We start from the raw sequence: 27,468 nt of genomic DNA on the forward strand, positions 1-27,468 counted from the left end.
TGCAATATTCACCACTGAGTATGAGACTGCAAGTGCTGAGGCCTGTAGGGTGTTGGGAGCAGCACCCTACATTGAGCTGGCTAGTTTGGCAATCAACTTGTTTCTGGAGTTGACCTTGGCTGGAGTTCTTTTTAATGTACCCGGAGGGTCAGTGTCCTACCTAAGGTCATTCCGAGGTATGTTGGACTTGCATGGTGTTTTAATTTGTAGTCATTCATTTGGATGTTGAGCTCTTTATTGGATTTTGCATTGTAACGCTAGAATACTCTGGGTACTGGTTTGCAGGGTTTGGCTTGAGTCGCCATGTGTTGCAGTATTGTTCAAGTTTTGACAAGTGTTCGTTTCGGATCCGTTCCAAGGTGTCAAATTCAGGGGTTTGAGTTGCAAGGCAGTTGTCGGTATATAGTAATTTTCGGGTAGTAGTTTTTGCAAGATCATTTGTGTTCACATTAAACAGGGTTGGGCTAGCACTGAGCCTTGAGAGATTCCATTGGTTGGCCTCTTCTATGTACCTGTCCAAGTTGAACTCTGAACCATCAATCATTCAAAAGTGTTCCGATGCTTTTAGTTGTCCAAAGGGGGAGGGCCCGTGACAGCTTCAGGAGAAGGCCAGTGTGCCAAACGGTGTTGTAGGGGGCTGTGAGGTCGAGGAGCACAGCATCTGTCTGCACGTTTTTCTGAACGTCGTTTTCAATGGTGGTAAATGCCAGTACCTGGTCCTCTGTGCTGTATGTAGTCCTTGTAGAAACCAACTTGGTCGATGCTAAGGACATCTACGATTGGGAATATACGCTGACGGATGAGGCGTTCAAGGATTTTATATGGGACCGACAGGAGAGAGACTGGACGGTAGCTAGCTGCAAGTAAGGGGTCTTTTCTGGGGTTTTGTACGGCGATAACTTTTGCTCTCCGCCATTTCTTTGAAATGATGTTGTCAAGGGAATAGCAGTGCATTTAGAAAGTCATCATCTGATCTAGCAGTCAGCATGGTTTCATAAAAGGGAAATCATGTCTGACAAATTTACTAGAATTCTTTGAGGAGGTTTCAGCCAGAGTAAATAGAGGAGAACCAGTCAATGTTTAATATTTAGATTTTTAAAAGGCAGTGATAAGATGCCATACAAAAGGCTACTGTGCAAGATAGAAACTCATGGTGTTGGAGCTAATATTCTGGTGGATAGAGGATTGGCTAACTAACCAAGAAGGGGGTCTTTCTCAGGTTGGAGGGCAGTAACCAGTGGAGTGTCACAGGGATCAGTCCTGGGACCACAGCTCTTCACAATATATATTAATGATTTGGAGGAAGGAACAGAGTGTATTGTGGCCAAATTTTCAAATGATACAACGGTTGGGGCAGCACGGTGGCTCAGTGGTTAGCCCTGCAGCCTCACGGTGCCGAGGTCCCAGGTTCGATCCCGGCTCTGGGTCACTGTCCATGTGGAATTTGCCCATTCTCCCCGTGTTTGCGTGGATTTCGCCCCCACAACCCAAAAGATGTGCAGGCTAGGTGGATTGGCCACGCTAAATTGCTCCTTAATTGGAAAAAATGAATTGGGTACTCTAAATTATTATTTTTTTTAAAAGGAAGGCTGTAAGGTTGATATCAATAGTTTACACAGAGATATTGACAAGTTATGTGAGTGGGCAGAAAACTGGCAAATGGAATTCAATGTGGGGAAAATGGGAGATTGCTTATTTTGGAAGAAAGAATGAGAAGGTGATTACTATTTAAATGGAAAGAGACTGAAAAGGGACTTGAGGGTTCCTGCTCATGAAACCCAGAAAGCTAGCATACAGGTACAGAGAGAATAGGGAAGACAAATGGAATGCTGGCTTTTAATTCATGGAGGCTGGAGTATAAAGGTAATGAAGTGCTGCTGCAAATGTACAAGGTGCTAGTGAGGTGACATTTAGAATACCGTGCAATAGTTTTGGACCCCTTATTTAAGGAGAGATATATCATCATTGGAGGCAGTACAGAGGATGTTTGCTAGGACAATCACAGGTATGGAGGGATTGCCATATGACGAAAGATTGGACAGGTTGGAATTTTGGAGGAATCAGATATGATTAAAACATACAAGATTCTTAGGGGGTTAGACAGGATAAATGTTGGGAGGATGATTCCACTCATGGGAGAGTGTAGGACCAGACGGCATAATCATAATATAAGGGGATGCTGCTCATTTAAGACATATTTGAGGAAGAATTTATTCTCTCATAGTGATGAATCTTTGGAACGCTTTACCCCAGGAAGCTGTGGAGGCCGAGTCCTTGACCATTTTCATGGCTGAGATCGATAGGTTTTTAATCAGTTGGGGAATTAAGGGTTACAGAGAGAAGGCAGGAAGGTGATCTTCGTGAGTGTTAGATCAGCCATGATCTTACTAAATGGCACAGTAAGAAGTCTCACAACACCAGGTTAAAGTCCAACAGGTATGTTTCGAATCACAAGCTTTTGGAGCTTTCCGAAAGCTAGTGATTCGAAACAAACCTGTTGGACGTTAACCTGGTGTTGTGAGACTTCTTACTGTGCTCACCCCAGTCCAACGCCGGCATCTCCACATCATTATTAAATGGCAGAACAGGCGCAAAGGGCTTAATGGCCTACTCCTTTTTCTTATGATCGTGTGGTAACAAATCTGTGGAATTCTTTACTGCAGAGGGCTTGAGGGACTGGGTCATTAAGTATGTTCAAAGTTGAGAGCGACAGATTTTTAATCAGTTAGGGAATGAAGGGTTACGGAGATAAGACAGGAAATTGGAGTTGAGGAATATTACATCAGATCAGTCAAGATCTCACTGAATCACGAAGCAGACTTGATGGGCCTAATGGCCTACTTTTGCCCATATGTCTTATAGACTCTAATTTGAAACAAACTAAGGAAACATTATGGTTTAATTAAACACTACTATAATCATCTGAGCCGACAGGAGAGCTACACATCATTCATATCTGTACATATATACAAAAATACAAATCTTCACTTCCTCCGCATGGTATCAAATACTTTGGAAGTTAGCCTAAGACAATTCAACACTCAGCTGGTGCAGTACTCCAGTCTTGATGTGAAGAATCATTAATGAATATATAAACTGCAGTGACACAGGTAGGCCAAATAAAACATTAAAAATAGTACTGTATCAACTTGACCCCATTTTTTAATATAGAAATTTAGAGTGCCCAATTATTTTTTGTCCAATTAAGGGGCAATTGAGCATGGCCAATCCACCTATCCTGTACATCTTTGGGTTGTGGGGGTGAAACCCACGCAGACACAGGGACAATGTGCAAACTCCACATGGTCAGACCCCACACCTCATTACAGAGAAATTGGAACACAGTGAATGAAAACTTCTTCGGAACAACTATTTCCCTGGCTCCTCACTCACTCTCCCTTCACTTTCAGGAGTGCCCGCTGGGAGTAACACAGGACCGCAATGTATTTGCCCATACATGGGTAAGTCTGGTGCAATGACATACAAATAACAGAAATATGTCATCAAACATTTCCCTGTCATTTGTGCCATAGCAATCTCTGGTGTCCAACATTGCTTGTGGTAAAGAGGAGTCAATTCAGATTTCAGTGGGTGGTGCAATCAAAGTGAAAGTGCTGGAAAAGGGAAAACAAAGCAGCAATTTCAAATTATATTGCACAGCATGATCATACCTTCGTCAAGAAGAGATTCCGAGTGAGCACAGTCGCATTACTGTAACTGAGATCAGATGTCAAGGAGATCAGTCTGTTGCAGGCCAGAGGCAGGAGGTGCTCTGGAAGTTCAGACAGGCGCAATAATAAACAGAGTTTCTCCAGCTGCAGGAATTGCAATGCGCAAGTTAATTATTGAAAACCTTATAAATAAAAGTAAAGATTTACACAGTCAATGCTGGAAGAATATGTGGACTACCGTATTTTATACCAGACGCTGTAATCTGGAAAATCTGCTAATATGCTCAAATCAAACTAAGGCTGTTGTAATGCTGAAACTATACTCCTGATTCTATTGACTTGCTTACACAGAAGTGATAAATGGTGGTGTGAAAAAGTAAAATGCATCTTTCTCGTCTCTTGGCAATTCTGGTGTGAGTTACGCGTTGAATGGTGCCCCTACCAATTGCTTTATTTTATTCATGTTGAAAGGTCATACCCAAGGACATTAAATTGAGTTGGTTTATGAAAGGCGTTTTCAGATTCAAACTAGTTTTGACAATATATTACCACAATCTACTAGATGGAAAACTAAATCCTGATCCATTTCCCTTGCACATTGAGCACATAAAAAGTATTAGCAGTTTGAGAGACCACACATCATGGCCCCAGACTGCTGATTGTAGATTTGGAATGGCAGGGTCTTAAAACGAGTTGGGGAACACACTCTGCTTCCTCCTCCTCTTTTCGAGGATAGTCCTTGTACAAGATGTGCCTGCCTCATGTCCTGATTGAACACTGACCTCGAGGGCTGCCATGAGGGCTCAGTCTCCAGCATTCTCAATGGAAGGAGCCCTGTGCAGTGTTTTGTGAGTGGATGCAGAAAGGTCCCAGCAGCGGCACAACAGAAAGCCATTTTCTTCACAAAGCTTCACCATTGCTTGCTAGACCTTCCAGTAGTCCCAAGGGCCACTACGACCAACGTCCCAGCCCAAATCTGCCATGACTGGGAGCTCCTTTACGCAATCTTTCATGGGACATGGGTATCGCTGGCAAGGCCAGCAACTGTTGCTGATCTCCAATTGCCCTCGGGAAGGCGGTAGTGAGCCACATTCTTGAACTGCGACAGTCGATCTGGTGTCGAAGCACTCACAGTGTTGTTAGGGAGACAATTCCAGTATTTTAACCCAGCCACAGTGCAGGAATGGCAATATAGTTCCAAATCAGGATTGTGTGTGACTTGGTGGGGAACTTAGCAAATGGTGTTCCTATGCATCTGTGGCCCTTGTCCTTCTGGGTGGTAGCGGCTGTGAGTTTGGAAGGTGCTGCCGAAGGAGGCTTGGCAAGTTGCAGCAGTGCCTCTTGCTGCCATTTGCTTAGTAGTGGATGGGATGCCAATCAAGGGGGTTGCTTTGTCAATATTGGTTTTGAGCTTCTTGCTATTATTGGAGCTGCACTTATCCTGATAAGTGGAGAGTATTCTTTTTTTTAAATGTATTTTATTACAAACATGTATCAAAACAGGTTACAGCGAATAAACACCCCGGTAAACATACTTTCCAACAATCAACTATACATTCTGTACAGATTTTTCCTCTTTTCCACCCCCCCTCCCCTGCGACGAACAGCCCCTCAAACACGGTCACACACATCCCCCACCTTTCCTCAAACCCCCTGCTGAGCCCCCTAACTCATACTTTATCTTCTCTAATCACAGGAAGTTGTACAGGTCACCCAACCAAGCCGCTACCCCAGGTGGCGATGCTGACCGCCACTCCGGCAAAATTCGTCGACGTGCAATCAGAGAGGAGAAGGCCAAGACATCGGCCTTCCTCCTGTCCATGACCTCCGGCTTCTCTGAAACCCCAAATATCGCCACAAAAGGGTCCGGGTCCACTCCCTCCTCCGCTATCCTGGCTAAGACCGTGAACACTCCCGCCCAGAATCTTCCCAATTTTTCGCAACCCTAAAACATGTGTGTGTGATACGTTGGCCCCCACCCACACCTCTCACACTCATCTGCTACCCCCTGAAAGAACCCACACATTCTCACCCGAGTCATATGCACCCTGTGCACTACCTTAAACTATATCAGGCTCATCATTGCACAAGAGGAGGTCCCATTTACCTTACGCAGTGCCTCACTCCATGCTCCCCAATTGATTTCCCCTCTCAACTCTGCTTCCCATTTCTCCTTGATCTTCACCACCCACTCGCCTTCCTACTCCCCCAGCCACTTGTATATATCCCCAATTCTTAAGTGGAGAGTATTCCATCACTCTCCTGACTTGATCCTTTTAGATGGTGGACAGGTTTGGAGAATCAAAAAGTGAGTTATTCACCACAGAATTCCAAGCCTCTGCTCTTGCAACCACAGTATTAATATGGCTGATTTTGATCAATGGTTACCTCTTAAGCATAGATTGTTGAGGATTCAGTGATGGTAATGCTGAGGAACATTAAGGGAGATAGAATTTTTCTTGTTGGAGATGGTCATTGCCTGGCATTTATGTGGTATTAAAGTTACTTGCCACTTGTCTTGCCAAGACTGAATATTGTCCAGTTCTTTCTACATGCGGACTCAGTATCTGAGGAATTGTGAATGGTACTGAACATTCATCAGCAAACATCGCCACTTCTGACCTTATGAAGAGAAGGTCACTGAAGAAGGTTACTGAAGGGGCCTCACGGTAGCATGGTGGTTAGCATCAATGCTTCACAGCTCCAGGGTCCCAGGTTCGATTCCCGGCTGGGTCACTGTCTGTGTGGAGTCTGCACGTCCTCCCTGTGTGTGCGTGGGTTTCCTCCGGGTGCTCCGGTTTCCTCCCACAGTCCAAAGATGTGCGGGTTAGGTGGATTGGCCATGCTAAATTGCCCGTAGTGTAAGGTTAATGGGGGGATTGTTGGGTTACGGGTATACGGGTTACGTGAGTTTAAGTAGGGTGATCATTGCTCGGCACAACATCGAGGGCCGAAGGGCCTGTTCTGTGCTGTACTGTTCTATGTAAACTATGTAAAGATGGTTGGACCTTGGACGTTACCTTGAGGAACTCCTGCAGCAATGTCTTGGGATTGAAATGATTGGCGTCCAATGAACACAGCCATCTTTGCTCTCGGTATGACCCCAACTAGTGGCGAATTTTCATCTTGATTTCCATTCACTTCAATTTTACGTTTACTTGATGACACACTTGGCCAAATGCTGCCTCAATGTCACTCTCAATGCACCTCTGGAATAAGTTATTCGGTCCATATATGGACCAAAGCGGTGATGAGGGTTGGAACCATGTAGCCTTAACAGAATCCAAACTGAGCAGTGGTGAGCAAATAATTACTGAGTAAATGCCCCTTGTCAGCACTGTCATACTAATTACAATCCAATTACAATCACGGTCAGAAAAGCATCTCCTGGGTAGTGAGAAGTTGGATCACATCAGAGCTTCCCCAACACAGGTCACAGCCGTTCAGACTTGGCAGAACAGGCCACCAATTCAACAAAGGCAACAAGAAGCGCAGTTCACCGCAAACAGGATGAAAAACCCTGGTCCTACCTGGCTTGGGTCACATTCATTCAGGATATTTAGTTCTTGAGATGTTCCCAACTTCTGAAAGGAGAGGAGGGGGAACAAAATCAATAAAAATAGCTTACAGATTGCAACTTGAAAACCATCACAAACACAATTAACTTAATTTCAAAAATAATTCAGCAATCATAGCTGGGCTGCAATTAACAGGCCAGCAGAATTCAGTTTCCCGGCGCAATCACAGCATGGCCTTCACAGGTAGAGAAGCAAACAAAACTGGTTTCATTCCTGACTAGCAGCCTGTTCTAATGTTCAACACCTCCTTCTCCACTTCAATTGATGAGGTATCATATAATTACAGCCCTTAATTCATATCATCAACTTGATTTACATAGTTACGCTTCCCATCAACCAGACCTAGCTTAATAACTGGGGGAGAAAAGCACGTGCAACCCAGTTAATCCCCGAACTGAGTGGATGAGGCAGGGGGTAGCACAATCCACTGCAAAACACAATTGTTAGGTAGTTGTACAAGGAACGCACTAGCACCATGTGTGGTCCCTTCTCCATCACCGTGGTTGGTGGAGGCAGTGCCCTGAACTTACTGGTTTGGCTTGAAAACTAAATACATTGTACATCACTACTGCTGTATGGCACTAATCATGAATGGACCCCAATACGAGTGCATTGAATAATACAATTAGTAAAGATTAGTTTCTGCCAATACTAATCTGCCAGATGAACAAGGCTTTACTTTCTCGGGAGTAGAAGCAGTGCTGAAAATGTCCAATAAAACAGAAGGCTTTTGAAAATGTCTTCCTACCGTTTGAATAACAGCATCCGCCAACAACTTTTGTTTAGCGTGGAAAAAGATGTTAACAAAACACTTACATCCGAGTCAGTCTCAAACAGATCCCTCAGTCTGGATATTGAAGACTTTAAGAAAAACAGAATATACATCAATCAGCAGGTTTAGTAACTTGGAAACACAGAATCAGCCAGGCTCGCTCTGTCAAATATCCCATCTAAGGGGCAGCACGGTGGGGCAGTGGTTAGCACTGCTGCCTCACTGCGCCGAGATCCCAGGTTCGATCCCGGCTCTGGATCACTGTCCGTGTGGAGTTTGCACATTCTCCCCGTGTTGGCGTGGGTTTCACCCCCACAACCCAAAGATATGCAGGGTAGGTGGATTGGCCCCTTAATTGGAAAAAATTAATTGGGTACTCTAAATTTTTTTAAAATCCCATCTAATGACTTTCCATGTCTTTAAATAATAAGAAAGAACATAATAATTAGGAGCAGGTGTAAGCCATCTGGCCCCTCGGGCCTGCTCCGCCATTCAATGAGATCGTGTCTGATCTTTTTGTGGACTCAGCTCCACTTACCCGCCCGCTCACCATAACCCTTAATTCCTTTACTGTGAAAAGTCCTATCTATCTTTGCCTTAAAAACATTTAGCGAGGTAGCCTCAACTGCTTCACTGGGCAGGGAATTCCACAGATTCACAACCCTCTGGGTGAAGAGGTTCCTCCTCAACTCAGTCCTAAATCTGCTCTCCCTTATTTTGAGGCTATGCCCTCAAGTTCTAGTTTCACCCGCCAGTGGAAACAACCTCCCTGCTTCTATCTTATCTATTCCCTTCAGAATTTAATAAGATTCCCCCTCATTCTTTCGAATTGCAATGAGTATAGTCCCCCTCCACTCAGTCTCTCCTCGTAAGCCAATCCTCTCAACTTCGGAATCAACCTAATTACACCAGTGAATCTCCTTTGATCGCACAGGGAGCTGGAGGAGACATATGTCTTTTAGCCTATTAAGGACAAATTCAGCTAACAACATTTATAGTGCCATCTCTATAGCGAATGGCAACAGCAGGTCATTATGCACCAAATTCAATTTACTGTGTTACTAACTCAAAAATCTATATTACCGTGGATTTAACCTATTTATAACGTGCGGGTTTATGATGAAAAGGCAGGGGAATGGCACTAAGTCATGAAGCTCGTTTGGAGAGCCGGTGCAGACTTGTCGGGCTGAACGGCCTCCTTCAGCACCTTAACAATTCTGTGATTTTGTGAATCAAGTGTGATTGTAATTGTAACTCTCCATGTTGCCCACCTCAAACTATCCCTCTGATCAGTGATTGTGGAAGACAACTCTGATTCACTTATTTAGGGTCAGGTTGGGAAAAACTTATGTTTAATAGCAGTGGGATTCCTTGTGGTCAGCACCTCAGCCACAATTGTTGCCACTCTATGACAAGAGAAAAGGTAAAGGACACACACACACTGGGATAAGGGCTACTGATCTGGGAGAATGGAGACGCCTGCAAACCTGTCAAAGAATTCTGCAGGATTACCACAAGGTGCGCTTTGTGACCGAGAAGAGTTTTCCTTTATAGTGATGGACGGTGGGGGTTTATTTGGCAGACAGGCCGAGAGGAGTGAGAGGCAAGAGTGCACAATGCAAAGGCAGTCGAGTATGTAGTTTTGACACAGAGGGCAAAGATGCCCTTAAACTGCTCACATTTAAAATTAGAAGTGATGATGGAGATTACAGGGAGAGAGACGAGAGACCATTAATGGTAGCGAGATTGGAGCAGTGAATTAGAACCTTGGAAAGGCACAGGAATGAAGGCTTCAAGCTGAGTGGGACCAGTGTTAGCAGTTGCCAAGGAAATTGTTTGGGGTTAAGCACCTCGAGAGGTTTCATCATGCTAATGGCACTATATAAATGTTAATTAAGTAGAACCGCATATTCAGTAGCCTGTAGACCAGTGAACAATGCAGTGTCACAACTGTGTGACCATAAGAGAGAACAATTTCACATATTTAGTGTCTTTCATAACCTAGAAAGTACTTCATAGCTAATTAAGTGCTGATATCAAGAGATAAAGAAAAAAACTTGCATTTACATACTGTTTTACGGTGGCGCAGTGGTTAGCACAGCTGCCTCATGGCACTGAGGACCCGGGTCACTGTCCGTGTGCCATTCTCCCCATGGCTGCGTGGGTCTCACCCCCACAACCCAAAGATGTGCAGGGTAGGTGGATTGGCCACGCTAAATTTTCCCTTAATACACACACCATTTTTCCCCATTCTTAACGCACATAAAGGCCAGTGATAGGAAGAGACTAGGCTTGTCCTCGCTCTCTGAATTACACTGGAGTCATATGAAAATCATATCGCAGCAAGGGAACAATTTTAGAAAATCTCAGAATGGACTGTCATCTACTGCCCGTATATGGTCCCATTGACTTGGTTACTATACTGGGAGCAGTCAGGGTCTGGGAGGAAGGAGAATATTGTAAGTAAAGGCAAGAGTATAGCGATCGACAGCTGCCTGACAAAGAGAATGATGTGCAAAAAAATGCCAGCGCTGCCCACGTCTTGTGAATGAATATTTTTAGAAAAGGTGCTGGTAATTAAGCCAGTCCGAAAGATCATAGCAAGTATTTGGGATAGAAATGAGGGGTTGATTTTTCCAGGTTTTAAGAGAGAGGGAATTGAACGGACAGAGTCCCACAAGCAGAAGTAGTTCCCACTAATAGTCATATCGGCCAGCGACTGCCAAGATATATGGAACAGTAAAATGCAGACTGGACAGCTGAGAAGAAGAGGGAAATTGATGGTCGTAAGGGAGAGAGTCTGAAGGGATGGGGAGAGGTGAAAGTTGCAGTTCCTGGTCCTTTCAGATCATTGCTGTTTCTAATGGAGATCAGTCCCAGCCACTCCCCACTACCAATGTCATTAATAAACAAGTCGCAGATGTTGCTGGTGATATGACATCTCTGGACTTTTCCCCAATTACCGATGATTTTACTGATAAGAAAACCTCCTGTGACCCAATCATGGGATGTCTTCTGTGAGTGCGCTTGGGAATTAAACCTGGTAAATCAGCTAGTCCTGGACAAAATTCCAGCCAAACTTATCTGCCTCTTCAGCTGTGTGTTTAGTGCTCTAGAACATAGTGCATAGAAAATACAGCACAGAACAGGCCCATCGACCCACGATGTTGTGCTGAACTTTTGTCCTAGATTAACAAATTAATCTACACCCCATCATTCTACCGTAATCCATGTACCTCTCCAATAGCCGCTTGAAGGTCCCTAATGTTTCCGACTCAACTACTTCCACAGGCAGTGCATTCCATGCCCCCACTACTCTCTGGGTAAAGAACCTACCTCTGACATCCCCCCTATATCTTCCACCAATTCACCTTAAATTTATGTCCCCTTGTAATGGTTTGTTCCACCCGGGGAAAAAGTCTCCGACTGTCTATTCTATCTATTCCCCTGATCATCTTATAAACCTCTTTAAAGACGCCTTCACCCTTCTAATGAGAAAAGGCCTAGCACCCTCAACCTTTCCTCGTAAGACCTACTCTCCATTCCAGTAAATCTCCTTTGCACCTTTTCCAAAGCTTCCACATCGTTCCTAAAATGAGTCGACCAGAACTGCATTATGTGATGTCTTGAGTGCGTACTTCGCTAAGGAGATAGCTCCACATCAATGGGAGCAACAATTGTTGTTCCAAATTACGTCCCATTGTCTTGACAGACCACTTCCCTAAGATTGTGGTGCAGTTCATGGCTAAGTGGTTACTATGGTAGCCGGGCTGGACGATCCACAGTGGTTAATGGTGTAAGCTTGTTTTGTAAAAATGGCGATAAGCTGGTAACAACCAAAACCATTATTCCAACAAAGGCGTTCAAAAGGGTTGATCGTAGAGTTGTGGGCGGCAGGGTGGCGGTGTGCTTAGCGCTGCTGCCTCACAGCACCAAGGACCTGGCTCACTGTCCATGTGGAGCTTGCATATTCTCCCCGTGTCTGCGTGGGTCTCACCCCACAACCCAAAAATATGTGCAGGGTAGGTGGATTTGGCCATGCTAAATTGCCCCTTAATTGGAAAAAGAGAATTGATATTCTAAATTTAAGAAAAAGATCATAGTGTTGTGGCTAAAGTCAAACGTACATGAGACTGCTGAAAAAGAGACAATGTCAAAGTTTTTGTCTTGCACTCATCAGAACAGAAGAATATACTGCGAGAATACCAGTATAAGGGAAAAGCAACAAGTTATACTGTATGAGAAGAGAATGCTGGTTGCTTGGCAAGTGGACTGAGAGGTAGGGACTGCACCAATGAATGGCCACTGTCAGACTGGTGCCTTTTCCATGCCAATGCCTCTCCCAATCAGGGTCCACTGTAAGGCACCCTGGTCTCACAAACGTGGAAACTGCCCAGATTAAAGCATGCAGAAGTGTCCATAGAGATTGACCTTCGGCCCTCAGTACTAGTCATAAAGCTTGGAACAGAACTGAGTTCATATCTGTGCCAAGTTCAGAAAATCCCAAATGCAAGCTACCCAAGTTCAGAACTGTTTATCTCTATCATGTCCAGAGCACTCACGGCAACTCAGATGTTCAATTAAATTCCGCCCTGAATCTTACGGGAATGAAAAGTATCAACGTGGCCCTATTCCCTAAATGGTTCAATTCCTCAATGAAGTATTTAAATTCCGAAATGTATCTGATTGAACTTCAGTCACTGTATTGTAGGAATGGTGTGCTGGTTTATCATTTTAATTCAACGCTCCCTTTTTAATATCCTATTCATCACTCTCCTGTAACCTGCTGAATTTGGTTGTCTATTTTTGTCACTGAATGATTGTTAAATATTTGCAGATTTGTAATCACGATTATTAGTTTTGATAATGAATTTTTGAACATAAGCTACACTGCAATTCAACCTTCGGGGAGTGAACATGTTTCCTGTATAAGATACCAAAATACCATTTGTAAATTGCTCAGCGTAAAGACTAGATGAGGACAGAGGGAGAGTCGTATGAAAATGGCACCATGGATGCTTGGAGGAATGCTAATCACTGAGGATCTTGAGGGAGGTGTGAAAGGTGGGGCACAACAAAGAAACGAAACATGGAGAAAGCACGTTAGTCCAAAGCAAGATCTAGAGATGAATCCCCTACTGCTTCCACAGCAGGCTAGGCACGAGAACATGTTGAAATGGGTAACCAAGTGGGAGTGAGCTTAGTGACAGAGTGGAAAAAGAATCCCATTCAAGTGTCAGGGTTCAGTCAGATTCAGATTGTCTATGCGGTCATTCTGGATGAGTACAAACAAGAGGATCTCATTTGGAAGGGAAAGACTTTTTTATTTGCAGGGCAGTGCAAAGTTAACGCCCAACTTGAAGATTGCTACGATGGGAGCTAGAAGGTTGTGCTGGGTCAAGAACTGAGAGGAACAGAGGACCTGGACAAAGTTACGCTGACGGTAAACTTTGGAAAAAGGAGGCAGCACGGTAGCACAGTGGTTAGCACTGTGGGCTCACAGCTCCAGGGACCCAGGTTCCATTCCCCGTTGGGTCACTGTCTGTGAGGAGTCTGCACGTTCTCCCCGTGTCTGCGTGGGTTTCCTCCGGGTGCTCCGGTTTCCTCCCACAAGTTGCGAAAGACGTGCAGGTTTAGGTGGATTTGACATGCTAAATTGCCCTTAAAGTGTCCAAAAAGGTTGGGAGGGGTTATTGGTTTGCGGGGATAGGGTGAAAGTGAGGACTTAAAAGTGGGTTGGTGGACACGCGATGGGCCGAATGGCCTCCTGCTGCACTGTATGTTCTACAAGAGAATTCTCCAAGAATACCAGCAATTTGTGCCATGTATGGATAAGATTAAGTTGTAGCTCTGTTCAGGGCGGAAAAGGCTCGGGGCAAGACAAACAAATAATTAAGCAGAATAGTGATGGGCGGGATAGGAGACAGGGACAGGGAGTGAGACCAGATGATGAGATGCAAGAGCAAGAAAGGACAAAAATTACGAAAAACAGTGGAACATTTCATCTTCCACATCCTCAGGTAGCCCCAAAGAAAACGCCTGCTAATGGATAGGAGCTGGAACACTGTGAACTCCCTGCTCCTCTTTGAATAGTGCCATGGGATCTGTTATATTCCCATAAACTGGGAGGTTGGACCATAAACATTTCATTCATAAGAGACCTCTGATTGTGCAGCATTCCCTCGGCAGCCTAAATATGCTTACGTGCTGGAATGGGTCTTGAATGTAAAATCTTCGGACTGGGTTGAAAGTTCCATCATTGCACTAAACTGAAACTTCAAGGTTGAGGAGTTGGATGAAACGGGTTTACCCCTCTGGGTTTACCCCTCCTCTCTTCCTCGGTGCCTACGTAATTACATTGTGTACCTTGTGCTGCCCTATTATGTATTTTTTCTTTTCATATACTAAATGATCTGTTTGAGTTGCTCGCAGAAAAATACTTTTCACTGCACCTCAGTACACGTGGCAATAAACAAATCCAATCCCTCCCATCTTATGTGCCTGCCCTTCCTTCCTATTGCAGTGTATCATAGGTACACTGGGTCATCCTCAGAATGCAAACCAATCACAAGCCTGGTGTGTCTGACTGACAAAATCGCATTTCCAAAATGTTACCAGGTTTTTAAAAAATCCAACTGTACCAGGTACTGGAGAGATAACACACACAACACTGGATAAAGTAAATCATTCAAATTAGGTGCGCAACTCACAATGAACAGCTTCTGTTGAACACACAAGTGGATAGAGGTGACTTGTACCTTGACATTTTCTGGTAAATCAATCATTTTCTCTGTGTTGAGAGGTGTTTTCTGCTCCACTTCAACGGTATCCAACTTGTTCTGCACCTCTGGGCAGATTACTTGCTCATTTTCCAAGCTCCCGGGCATTATTGTGAGATCTTGCTTCTCGGTGCCAAGAAGGGAATTGGAGCAGACAATGTCCTGTGTCAATCTGATTTTCTTTGTTGCATTTTGCTCATGGTCATCCAAAGGAGATGCACCTTTCATGAAGGTTTTCCGTTTTTTAGTGTTCTCTGTTAACACTGACTTGTCTTCCGTATCTTCAAAGGATTTATTATCATTGCTCTTTGGTTGTTGACTGAGGTACCATCCGAACCTTTTACTAGAATCTGACCGCTCTTCAGAAACCCCCATTAACTTTTGACAGATACCTTTCAACTGCTGCGCAGAATGCTCCGTACGAGAATGGGGTACCAAATGACACAGTCCTCCTACCACGTCCTGCTCCAGAACATCAATTAATTTCTGTGTCCAGAGATCAGCATCTGGATTTTGCCTCAGTTGTATGATGAGATGATGCAGGCAGTCTTTCGGCACAACTGTATTCCCCAGGTGAAGAAATGACAAAAGATTTCTTCTGACCATCACTGGTAAAAAATAAAACAGTGGTTTTCTAAAAGAGAGCAAACAATGAAACCATTAGAGCTCAGATGCGAGTTGTAGCATTGTTCCCACAATCCCTCTCAACCCTGCTATTATTTTGACACATAACCCCAGTGTGCTTGCTGCCCGAGTAACACAATTTTGCAGAAACACGGGAAAAGCCAGAGGTTATTAGTGATAACATATCATTTACCCTATGTATAATGTATTGTTCAGCGAGTATTTTAATACTCTAATGCCATATCATTGAAATAGGATGCGCAGAGATGATAGGAAGGCACTTTTATTTCTGGGACTCGAGTTGAAATGAAAATGACACTGATGGAATGAAGGCCTGGTCAATCGGCTGCCCGTACGTGACCTTCATGAAACAACCACAGACAATCTCAATCTAGTTTTTGATGAAGGTGGCCTTCTTTTATAAATCCACATCAATTTTCGTCAAAGTATGAAGGAGTCATACTTGCAGTGATTTAGGAAACTGCAATGTAGTTTAAGTGCACAGAATGTGAAAAAGACTGGAAGAGCAGCCGTTCAGTGTAACACCACACAGGCCAGATCAAAGACTTATCAAAGTCCACGGTCTAAGTAAACGCACTGCCTGTCTGGTACTAAGCCTCATAGACTAAGTCTCAGGTTCTAGTCCTGGTCTCAGCTGAGCTCACTGAAGCAGTGTTTATTTTACAATGATTCTCAACATCTCCAGGCGGAGGGCATGATTTGGGGCGGGGTGGTGTGCATGTGCGCCGGGGAGGGGGGGTGGGGGGGGGGGGGGGGGGGTGGGGGGGGGGGGGGAAGAGAGAGAGAGAGAGAGAGAGGAGTGGGAATCTGCCAGGGTACTCATCCTAATTCACTGTGATCGTTGCTGGGCTCAGCTGGTATGCTTGATGGCCTTCTCTGTTCAAATTCAAACACAAATATGAAGAACCAATTGGGGAAAGTCAAAGATGGCCACCGACAATGAAACTGTACTCCAATGCGAGTCAGAACTCTGAAACTCATTTGCTCATTGGGTTTCTCGTCAGCCACCATTAACCATGAAGACTTTGGGGATTATGGTCAAAGAGTTTGCTTCAGTATCCCAGTTAACTGGTTTGTTTTCTTTTATTCTCTTGTGAAATGTGAACATCATTGACAGGGCCAGCATTTGTTACTCATTACTAATGTTCCTGAGAAGTTGCTGGTGAGCCACATTCTTGAACCACTGCGGTCCATATGGTACATCCAAAGTGCTGTTTGGGATTTTGACCCAGTGACAGTGAAAGAACGGCAATATATTTCCGAGTCAGGATGGTGTGTGATTTGGAGGGGAACCTGCAGGTCATGGTGTTCCCATGCATCTGCTGATCCCTTCCTTCCAGGGGTCACAAATTGCAAGGGTTGGCAAGTTGCTGCAGTGCATCTTGTGGATGGTACACACTGCTGCCACTATACACCGGTCGTGGAGGGATTGAACCTTTGAGATAGTGGATGAAGTGTGGCTTTGTCCTGGATGGTGTGGAGCTTCTTGATTGTGTTGAGAGCTGCAGCCTAGAGAGTATTCCATCATGCTCCTGACTTGTGCCTTCTAGATGGTGGACATGCTTTGGGGAGTCAGGCAATGAGTTAAGTTGCTGCTGGATTCCTAGCCTCTGATTTTGCTATAAATGGCGAGACAGATTTTTTCCAGATGCAGCAATTTATATTTCTAGTGTTGTCACATCAAAGTAAATTTGAGTCCGTGTGATAAAATACAATGGACACCAAGTGGGCTCATGCAAGTACAAGTACAGGCAAAGGCTCCTAGTGGACACGGAAAGTCACAAACACCACTGACAGGAGGAAAGGCATTACCAACTCAAGGAGAGAACGAATGTCACAATATACATTTTATGGATCTCCTCACAGTTGGGTCAACAGCAGAGGCCCAAGAGCAAGTCAATACCTGTCCTGTCCTCTTGGCAAAGATGGGACAAATGGTACGGAGAAAAGAACTGAAAATAATAAAGACTCACAAATCACATCTTCAGGGCACTTCAAAATGCTTCAGGAGATAACAATTCTGAACTGTAGTCATTGTCCAAAGCAAACTGGGCAGACAGTTTGTGCACAGCAAGATCCCAAACACAGCAATTAGATAAATGTTGGACGGCATGGTGACACACTGGTTAGCACTGCTGCCTACGGTGTTGAGGACCCGGGTTCGATCCCTACCTTGGGTCATTGTGTGGAGGTTGCATATTCTCCCCGTGTCTGCGTGGGTTTCACCCCCACAACCCAAAGATGTGGAGGTTAGTTGGATTGGCCACGCTAAATTGCCCATTAATTGGAAAAAAATAATTGAGTGTTCTGAATTTAAAAAAGGTAAATGTAATTAATGGTGCTGGTTGAGGGTTAAATATTAATCTGGACCCCTGCTCTTTGAACTGTGCCACCTTAAAGGAAAGCTAGAGCCTTGGTCCAGAAGCCTGATCTTAAAGATGGTACACTAAACATCCACGAGCTCAGTACCACACTGTAGTGTTAAAAAGATCTGCATTTATACTTCCATGACTACTGGATATCCCACAGTGCTTTTGAAGTGGAGTCACTTTTGTAATTAGGAAACACGGCAGCCATTATGTTTACAGCAAACTCAGTTAGCACTGGTCCCAGGTTCAATCCTGGCTCTGGGCCACTATCCTTGTGAAGTTTGCACATTCTCCCCGTCTTTGCATGGGTTCCGCCCCCACAACCCAAAGATGTGCAAGGTAGGTGGATTGGCCATGCTAAATTGCCCCTTAATTGGAAAAAATTAATTGGGTACTCTAAATTTTCTTTTTTTTTAAATGTTTACAGCAAACTACTGTGAGACTGACCAGATAAGGTGCTTCTGTGATGTTGATTGAGGGACAAATATTGGCCAATACACCAGGGATAACTCCCCTGATCTTCAAAGTAATACCATAGGATGTTTCACATCTGCCCGAGAATGCAGACAGGGCTTTGTTTTAATGTATTTTACAAAAGACGGCACTATTGACAACGCAGTACTGCCCTGGAGTGAGAGCCTAGGTTGTTGTACTCAAGTTCTGGAGTGGTTCTTAACCCACAACTTTCTAACGCATTGGCAAGAGTGTTAATCAACTGAGCCATAGCTGACACAAGCTGGGGTTAGGTCTAAGACTTTCGTGCGAAGCTTAAACTCAACCCCTGTGCATGGCACATTGACTTAAGTGAAGTGGATTAAGTTTCACTAAAAATTTCACATTTGTTAGAAATGGCCACAATTTAAGGTTCTTACAGACAAAGCTTCTCTTCCTTTCCTTCTAATGAAATCTCAGGCTGACACAACGTCTCTGTAAAGGTTCTCCAATGTAGAGGCTCTTTCGATTGGATACGATGCAGAACATGAAATGCAGTAGTAGCTCCCGATACACCTGTGGTCATTGCGTGAAGCAGCATTTGGAATGGTTTCTCAAACTGTCTCAGCAGCTCTTTATAGTCCTTCATTCTCCTACCAAATCACAAATAAAAAGTGTTCACATTAAAAATTATCTTGCACATGGCAGCATTTTTACCTCCCTCGCAAGCTATTGCTTTCCCAGTTCTTCCTTTCTCACAGCTCTGCCTATTACACATATCTGCTATTTTGGATTCTCCTCTGTGGTATCTCTCTATAGTTTAGGTAAGATGGGAATTGCACATGCTCCCTTCTTTTTCTGTTACATTTCCCTCTTCCATTTGCTGTTTTAATTACTCTTTCTTCTATCCTGTTTTGCTTTCACTGTCCTATGAATCCCATCCTCCAAATTTCCATGGGTGTAGCTCAGTTTGCTGGACAGCTGGTTTGTGATACGAAAGAATGCCAACAGCGTAGGTTAAATTCCCTGAGGTTATTCATGAAGGTGTGGTGAACCCAAGGTTAAATCACCACCAGTCAGCTCTTAAATGGGGCAAGAGAGCAACCTATGGTCCCGTGATGCCATTTACATTTATATCTACCTCTATGTGGTACATAGAGCCCACTTAACAAGAACTCGTATGAGTAGGTTCTTTCCGGAGGTGGAGGATAGATGTGAACAGTGCCAAAGAGGCCCGGCCAACCACGCCCACATGTTCTGGTCTTGCCCCAGACTTGTGGAGTACGGGACAGCCTTCTTCGAGGCAATGTCCAAAGTGGTAGGGGTGAGGATGGAGCCATGCCCGAAAGTGGCGGTTTTCGGGGTTTCAGACCAGCCAGATCTATTTCTGGGGAGGAGGGCGGACGCCCTTGCTTTTGCCTCCCTGGTCGCCCGCCATAGAATCCTGTTTGGCTAGCGGTCAGCAGCATCACATAAAGCTGCAGACTGGCTGTCGGGACCTCTCGGAATCTCTCTAAATGGAGAAAATTAAATTCGCCATCCGAGGGTCAGACGACAGCTTCCACAGAACGTGGGAGCCATTCACCCAATTGTTCCGGGACTTGTTTGTGGCCAACAAACAAGCAGAAGAATAGCCAGGAACCTGGGGAAAGCAGCCAAAGCATGAGAGGGGGAGATAAACCAGGAGGGGGTGGGGGGGGACGGGACAACTCAGTCTAAGAGGAAGGAAAGGCGAACCACAGGGGGTGGGGGAGGAGGGAAGAGACAGGGAACAATAGAGGAGAGCCAGGGAAGTAGGTGGGGGGGGGGGGGAAGGCAGGGAAACGTTAACCAACTTGACATCCACAGGAACAGAGAAAAAGCAGAATACAGACGGAAGACGGGAGGGGCGGCTGAAGCGGCAGTGTGCACGAGAAGACAACGGCCACAAAATCCAGCCGGGAGAAGCGAGGGGCAACACCGGCACCAGACCCATTCGAGGATTGCCCTCCAGAAGTGCCTCGCCGGCACAAACGGATGCCTACATATATACATCATATCCTGTGTACATAATGGCAAAATGTTCAAAAATCCAATAAAAAAAATTTATAAAATATCTACCTCTATCTGACTCGCACTGTCACTCTATTTATTGCTGCCACTCTATCTCTGATGGTCTCTCTATCTGTGACACTATCTCACTCTAGCTATCTCTGTCACTTCTCCCACTCTCACTCTATCTGACATTCTCAGTCTCTTTCTCCGACACTCTATCACTATTGATGTGTGACACTATCACTATGGCTCTCTGACAATCTATCACTATTGATCTGTGACACTATCACTATCGATCTGACACTCTACCACTAACTCTGACGCTCTACAGCACGGTGGCCTAGTGGTTAGCACAACCGCCTCACGGCGCTGAGGTCCCAGGTTCGATCCCGGCCCTGGGTCACTGTCCGTGTGGAGTTTGCACATTCTCCCCGTGTCTGCGTGGGTTTCACCCCCACAACCCATAAATGTGCAGAGTAGGTGGATTGGCCACGCTAAATTGCCCCTTAATTGGAAAAACTAATTGGCTAATCTAAATTTAAAAAAAAAACTCTGACGCTCTGTTCCTTCCATCTCTGCCACTTTACCTGCTAATTTTGAAAAAAAGTTTTAAGTAAATTTTGAGCACCCAATTATTTTCATCCAATTAAGGGGCAATTTAGTGTCTTCGCTGGTTTCCTCCAGGTGCTCCGGTTTCCTCCCACAAGTCCCAAAAGACATGCTTGGGAGGGGAATAGGGCATTCTGAATTTTCCTCAGTGTACCCGAACAGGCGCCGGAATGTGGCGACGAGGGGATTTACACAGTAAATTCATTGCAGCATAGATTATCTCTGATACTCTGTCAGTCGGATCCTCAATCACCCCATGGATATGACAGACTCTCCCCGCCCGGGTATGCAGCAGGTGCCTGGGTCTGGCCCACTCACCCGACCCGGCTCGGCCCAGGCGCAGTGTTTACACCCAGTTTGGAACCCGGTGTTTCTTTTCCTCAGTCTCCGCGGGCGGTTCGAATCTTCCACCGTCACTTCCGTTCAGATTGTTTGGCGAGAAATCTCGCGCGCACAGCTTCCGGTGCCCTTGGCGGGAAATCCGGGGCGCCGTTCAGTTCGGGCGGTGGGAAAGTCGCAGGAGAGCCTGCACTGTAAACACACACTGACTACTTAACTCACAACATGCACGTCCCTGTCCTTCATCTAATCTGGGGATCAACCCCGGGATTTGTTGGTGATTCAGTGCAGAACTCACTCAAAACTGATATGCAGAGTTATGTAGTCTGAGTAAAAGACATCATGCAACTGCCAACTTGGACCACATATTTGTACATTTCTCCCTGCCGCCCCTGAATAGCTGAATTCCCCATTTTTAAAATTTTTATCTTCCCCATTTCCTCTCTTATGAAGATTGTTGGGGAGCAATCCCATAGCCTCTTGACATTTCACTCAAATGGATAGGGACAAGTGTGAATTTGCAGCCTATTCAACGCTGCAGTGTTTTTAAAGTGGCAAGGATTACTGGAGTGATCATGAGTAGAAATCGATCCGAGTTCTCGCATCTTTCTGTAATTTTTGGTTTTAACTGCTGCCACCAGTACTTGTGCCCAAGGTTGTAGCTATGATCAACTAACTCAATAATGTCAGAACATGTGATTAAACACAGGACATTATACATAGCCTGTAAAATTAATTTAGCAATCAGACTAAACAGCTTTTTAAAAACCCACTTTAAACACCCAGTTCTGTTTCAGTTGGCATCACATAATGCCGATGCAGCATTCAGCCCGTCAGACTGAGAACGTGTAAATAATTGTGTTCACCTGGTCAGTGTTGTGACTTCATAATATTGGGGGGCCGTATCAACTGGGAAATGTTGCTTCAGTCACTAGATTAGAAAGGGAAAGATGCAGGGAGAAGCTCAAAGGCTTTAATCACGATTATCTAGATTTGTCACCTCTTCCTCTCCCCCCCCCCCCCCCCCCTCCTCCTCTAACCTAAAAAAAAAGACTCAGTGCTGTGAGCAGATAAGCTATTAACATTTTTTTTCCTTTTTACTGGGAGACTAAGTAGAGGTGATGGCAGCTAGGGCAGTGGAATGTTCCTCCTGCAGAATGTTTGAGGTAAGGGAGACCACCGGTGTCCTGGCTGACTTCACCTGCAGGAAGTGCAGCCATCTCCCACTCCTCACAGACTGTGTTAGGGAACTGGAGCTGGATGAACGGAGGATCATCTGGGAAGCTGAGGGGGTGATATTTTCTGTTCTATGTACTGAGGTGCAGTGAAAAGTATTATTCTGTATACAGTCCAGGCAGATCATTCCATACATGAAAAATAGGATATATGATAAATACGATAAGGATTGTTCATGATCAAAACAAGAAATTGAACGATGTACCTTTTCGCATTTCCAAAATGTGAGGAGGATCAGCAAATAATTCATGGAAACTCAAATTTTGTGCTCTACCAAGGACCTGCTTTAAGAGGCAAGTTGCTAGAGGTGTGGCTTTAGGTGCCAAATAACCTGCAACAAGAAATTGCCTTGGCAATGTAGCACACGGTAGGACTAACCCTAGCCAGAAGAAATGGAATTTCCTTTCCACTCCACCGCTATTTATTTACAGATTGTTTCCACCAATTGTTGTGTGAATAGAGAGGGAGCAGTAGTTTTAAAAATTGAACTAAAATCTAGGCAAAATGTGTGACCAGAAGAGAACAGAATCGCCTGCACATGGAAAGGAAAAATCTGTTACATTAATTTTAAAAATATTTTTACTTGGCTTTTTCCATAAATACACACATGAAAATATCAGAAGACCAACACCTCAACATGAATAGAAACCACAAATCCCCACCTTCCTACTTTTACCCCCCCCCCCCCCCCCCCCACCCCCCATCTCTCTCTTTCTTTCCCCCTCCCCTCACTGACCTCTCCATCCACTTTGAGGAAATCAGTGAACGGTTTCCTCCTCCGGGTGAAACCCGCCTCCAAACCCTGCAAAGCTAACTTGACCTTCAACGTCACTCACCCATATCCCTGCCTTCGGGGGCTCAGTCCCACCAACATAACAAAATCCATCTCCGGCATCAGCCTCTCTCCCCACCTGGACTGCTGGATCTTCCGACAAATCGAATATCGCCACCTCTGGTCTCAGGGCCACTCCCACCTCCAGAATCTCAGACATAACATCCGAAAACCCCTGCCAGAACCTCCTCAGCTTTGGACATGCCCAACACATGTGGCTCGTGGGTCTTCCCACACAATATCACACCTATCCTCCACCATTGCAAAGAACCAGCTCATCCTTGCAACAGTCATGTGGGTCTTTTACCCTAAAACTAGACGAGGACGCATTAATCCTCTGGAATGCGTCTTCCCACGTTCCAGTCCACACCTCCCTTCCCACAATAATAACCTATTTAATATCTACCACACTTCTAATTTTAAGGTTAGATTTTTTTTTTCTTATTTGCAGATAGATAATCTTATTTGTTTCAATAGGAGATTGATAAAGGTTTAGATAAAGGATCTGGATCGGCACAGGCTGGGAGGGCCGAAGGGCCTGTTCCTGTGCTGTAATTGTCTTTGTTCTTTGCTCAGAATTCTGGTATCAAACAGATCCCATGTCATAGACCACAGGCTGCCCATATAAATTTACTTAACCTGTTTTCCCACTGTGGCCACTACAGAAAACCAGTATTGTAATTTAAAATAACTATCAGACACTGAAGTCAGTCAATTTAGATCATCATCAATTCCTCCAATTTAGCCCAACCCCCACAAAAAAGTTAATTTCTCAAATTGTATATTGGACATATGAATGTACTTCTATGGAACACCCAAACCAAAAGTAACTTTCGACACCTGAATTTACTGACTACTGAATGTACAACTAATTCACGCCTTGTCTGACCAATAGGTCCAAACATCTATTGTGAGCAATTTTGATACAAACGGTATCCTTTTCGTACATCATAGTAAACAATATGTCAACCTTGCATGGCATTAAGTGTGCAAATCGACTTGCTAGATGGACTTTGGGTCTTTTGTCGTGATCTATCATGTGGCAGAGTCCTGACCAATGCAAAATGACATGTGCAACTTTTCTTATTTGTGCTTCATCTGATCATGTTCCTTCATTTCTAATTGAGTGCACACTTTTCTAACTGCTATTGTTTAGGAATGGTCTCCTATATCCACCGCGTCAGCATATTCTCCATTATACTTCTGTACCCATTGGCAACCTAGAGACAAAAAAAGCGGCTGGAATAAAGGGTAGCATTGCTAGATTTGACACAAAGTACAGGTCTAATGCACGGACTAAATATCCATATACGCACACATAAATGCATTGACTGAACAAGATAGATCAGTATTAACCATTAATAAAACAAGCTCAAGATGAAGTCTCATCACAGGTTGAGCACCACTATGAAGCAATCATAAAACATGCCCAAGAGGCTTACTACCTTTATAAGAGTTATCTAGATGTAATTTCAGCAACTAAAAGAGCATTTCATAGTATAAGAGGTAGCAAATTTAAAACAGATTTGAGGGAAAACTATTTCTCCCAAAGGGTTATGAATCTGTGGAATTCACTACCCCAGAGTGCGGTGGATGCAGAGACAGTGAGTAAATTTGAGGAGTTAGACAGAATTAGTAATGGGTTGAATGGTTATGGAGAACAGGCAGGACGATGGAATTGAGGCCAGGATGGGATCAGCAATGATCACATTGAGGGTGTTTAGGCTCGGGAGTCTAAATTGCCTACTCCTGCTCCTAGGTCATGGTTGTAGGGAGGAAATACTCCGACTGATTTCGCAATCAATCTCTTGGTCTGTAACATTGTAGGTAGCGAATGAGGAACATCTCCGCCATTTGGTGGAACAGACTCGATGGGCCGGATGGCCTAATTCTGCTCCTATATGTTATGAACTTATGTGCAAACTCCATATGGACAGTGACCGGGGCCAGGATCGAACCACCAGGCTACCTCACCCACATAGATTAACAAAGTAAAAACAAATCCAATACTTCTCCACATCGCCTCTTTCCCAAAATAGGAAGTTGCATTCTAAACACACAGTAGATACAGTGTTTTCTTTGAATATAAATTTAGAGTGCCCAATTCATTTTTCCCAATTAAGGGGCAATTTAGCGTGGCTAATCCACCTACCCTGCATATCTTTTGGGGGTGAAACCCAAGCAGACACGGGGAGAATGTGCAAACTCCACATGGACAATAAAGCTGGGATCTAGCACTGGTGTTCCGCCCTGGATTCTCCCGAGCAGCTCTAGGAGATCCTGTCCAATAGGTAAATTGCCTATTGGATTCTCTGGCTGAAGCATTAATTTTCACCAGCAGCTGGAAAATGTAAGCAACACGGTTCGTGATTTGGTGTCAAAAGCACATACCTGAATGACGCTTGACATCAAGTGTGCGCGCAGGGCACGTGATCTGCTCTTTGCTGCTGCTGACTCCTCACAACCTCGTTTATTTCCATGTAAGTCGGTAGCGGTTGTTGGGACACTTATGTGACCGGGACCACTGCAGAACTGGCACAACCGATCGCTCTGTGACCCTCCCGACAACCACCCACACCCACAGTGGGTCACGACCCACACTGACCAGTGTTAGTGTGTACCCCTTAGTAAATTTATTAAATCCTCAAATGTCAACCTTTTGTACCCCCAGTGATGTGGAGTTTCTTCAATCTAGCCTTTATTGGTCTTGGAGAGATCTTACTTCATTACAAGATATCTCATCGCTCTCTACACGCAACCTTTCCCCTCCCAACGCTACCTCCTACTACGTCAACTACTGAGAAAAAAAAAAATCATTCATTTGCAACTGCAATTTCAACATCAATTACCAAGCCTTTGCCCCTATTCCCCAATCAATTTCTACAACTACTTATCCGCTCAAGCGCACACACACCTTCGATGCCCTTTAAAACTATTACACTCAGCCTGGCACAGCCCTCATTTCTGCTCCCACAAATATAAGGGACACCAATTTGAACCGATAGTGTGGACAACATCCATTCCTCTCTAAAGTCCTTGAACACATTACCTCCCAAATCAATGTTCACCTTTCTCAGAGCTCCACGTTTCAATCCCTAGAATCCGGTTTCCGCTCCTAGCACAGTACCAAAACAGCCCAGGTGGTTTCTTTCCAGACTTGCTAAGTATTTCCAGCAGTTTAATGCAGACTTTCAGCATCCACAATATTTTCCTCTTGTGCTGCCATGCTATGACTCTGCTTCTTGGTTGGACTCTTATCAGAGAATCATCTGTAAATCACATCTCATCTCTCTCCTCTCCATTGCCTCATGTCTCCCAAGGACCTAGGCTCTTTCCTATTTCTTGTCAACATATTTCACCTTGATGACATCAATTGTAAATACAACATCAATAATGTGTACAGTTGACATTTGGCCACTATCTTCAAGTTGTTGGTGTGGCTCGTTTGATGTTGTGAGCAATAACTTAAATATTGGGAACACCAAAGCTTTCTATTCCTCAGCCAGATTCCGGCCCTTTCCTTTGCAACTATCTGAAGCCGAATAGGACATTTACCATCTTGCTACCATAACTGACTCTAATATGAGCTTTCAATTATTTATCTTCCCAATCCCCACCCCCCCCTAACCTAATGAAGATAGATGGGTGACAGAGGGGAGCTGGGAGAAAGCAGTCAGTACAGTGATCCCCTGAGGTCATTGCCCTCAGTTACAAGTATACCGCTTTGGTTACTGTTGAGAGGGACGGCCTACCAGTGGTAAGCCACGGTGACCAGATCTCCAGCACTGAGTCCGTCCCTGTGGCTCAGAAGGGAAGGGGGGGGGGGAAGAGCAGGAGAGCAATAGTTATTGGGGACTCGATAGTTAGAGGGATAGATAGATGGTTCTGTGGCAACGAAAGAGACTCACGGATGGTATGTTGCTTCCCGGGTGCCAGGGTCCGTGACGTCTTGGACCGTGTTTTCAGAATCCTCAAGGGGGAGGGAGAACAGTCACAAGTCGTGGTACACATCAGTACCAGATACATAGGTAAGAGAAGGGACGGGGATTTAAAACAGGAATTTAGGGAGCTAGGGTGGAAACGGAGAGCCAGGAGTGGTTTGTTGCCGATGCCACGTGCTAGCGAGTTGAGGAACTGGGAGAGTGCAGATAAACATGTGACTGCAGGGATGG

At 44.7% G+C, this 27,468-nt stretch overlaps 1 protein-coding gene across 1 annotated transcript in view; it reads right to left on the reverse strand.

Moving 5' to 3' along the window:
* The window catches only part of fance (FA complementation group E), a 47,326-nt gene extending 25,927 nt beyond the window's left edge, over positions 1-21,399 (reverse strand). The window contains exons 1-6 of the mRNA XM_038820368.1: positions 21,208-21,399; positions 18,687-18,899; positions 14,780-15,434; positions 8,066-8,110; positions 7,202-7,255; positions 3,672-3,815 (exon numbers count right to left, since the gene is read on the reverse strand). Of these exons, the coding sequence (XP_038676296.1) occupies positions 3,672-3,815; positions 7,202-7,255; positions 8,066-8,110; positions 14,780-15,434; positions 18,687-18,895 (1,107 nt within the window). The 5' untranslated portion in view covers positions 18,896-18,899; positions 21,208-21,399. The remainder of the gene's footprint in view (positions 1-3,671; positions 3,816-7,201; positions 7,256-8,065; positions 8,111-14,779; positions 15,435-18,686; positions 18,900-21,207) is intronic.
* Between the last annotated feature and the right edge of the window lie 6,069 nt (positions 21,400-27,468).

Source organism: Scyliorhinus canicula, chromosome 15, assembly GCF_902713615.1.
Source record: "Scyliorhinus canicula chromosome 15, sScyCan1.1, whole genome shotgun sequence".
NCBI lineage: Eukaryota > Metazoa > Chordata > Chondrichthyes > Carcharhiniformes > Scyliorhinidae > Scyliorhinus > Scyliorhinus canicula.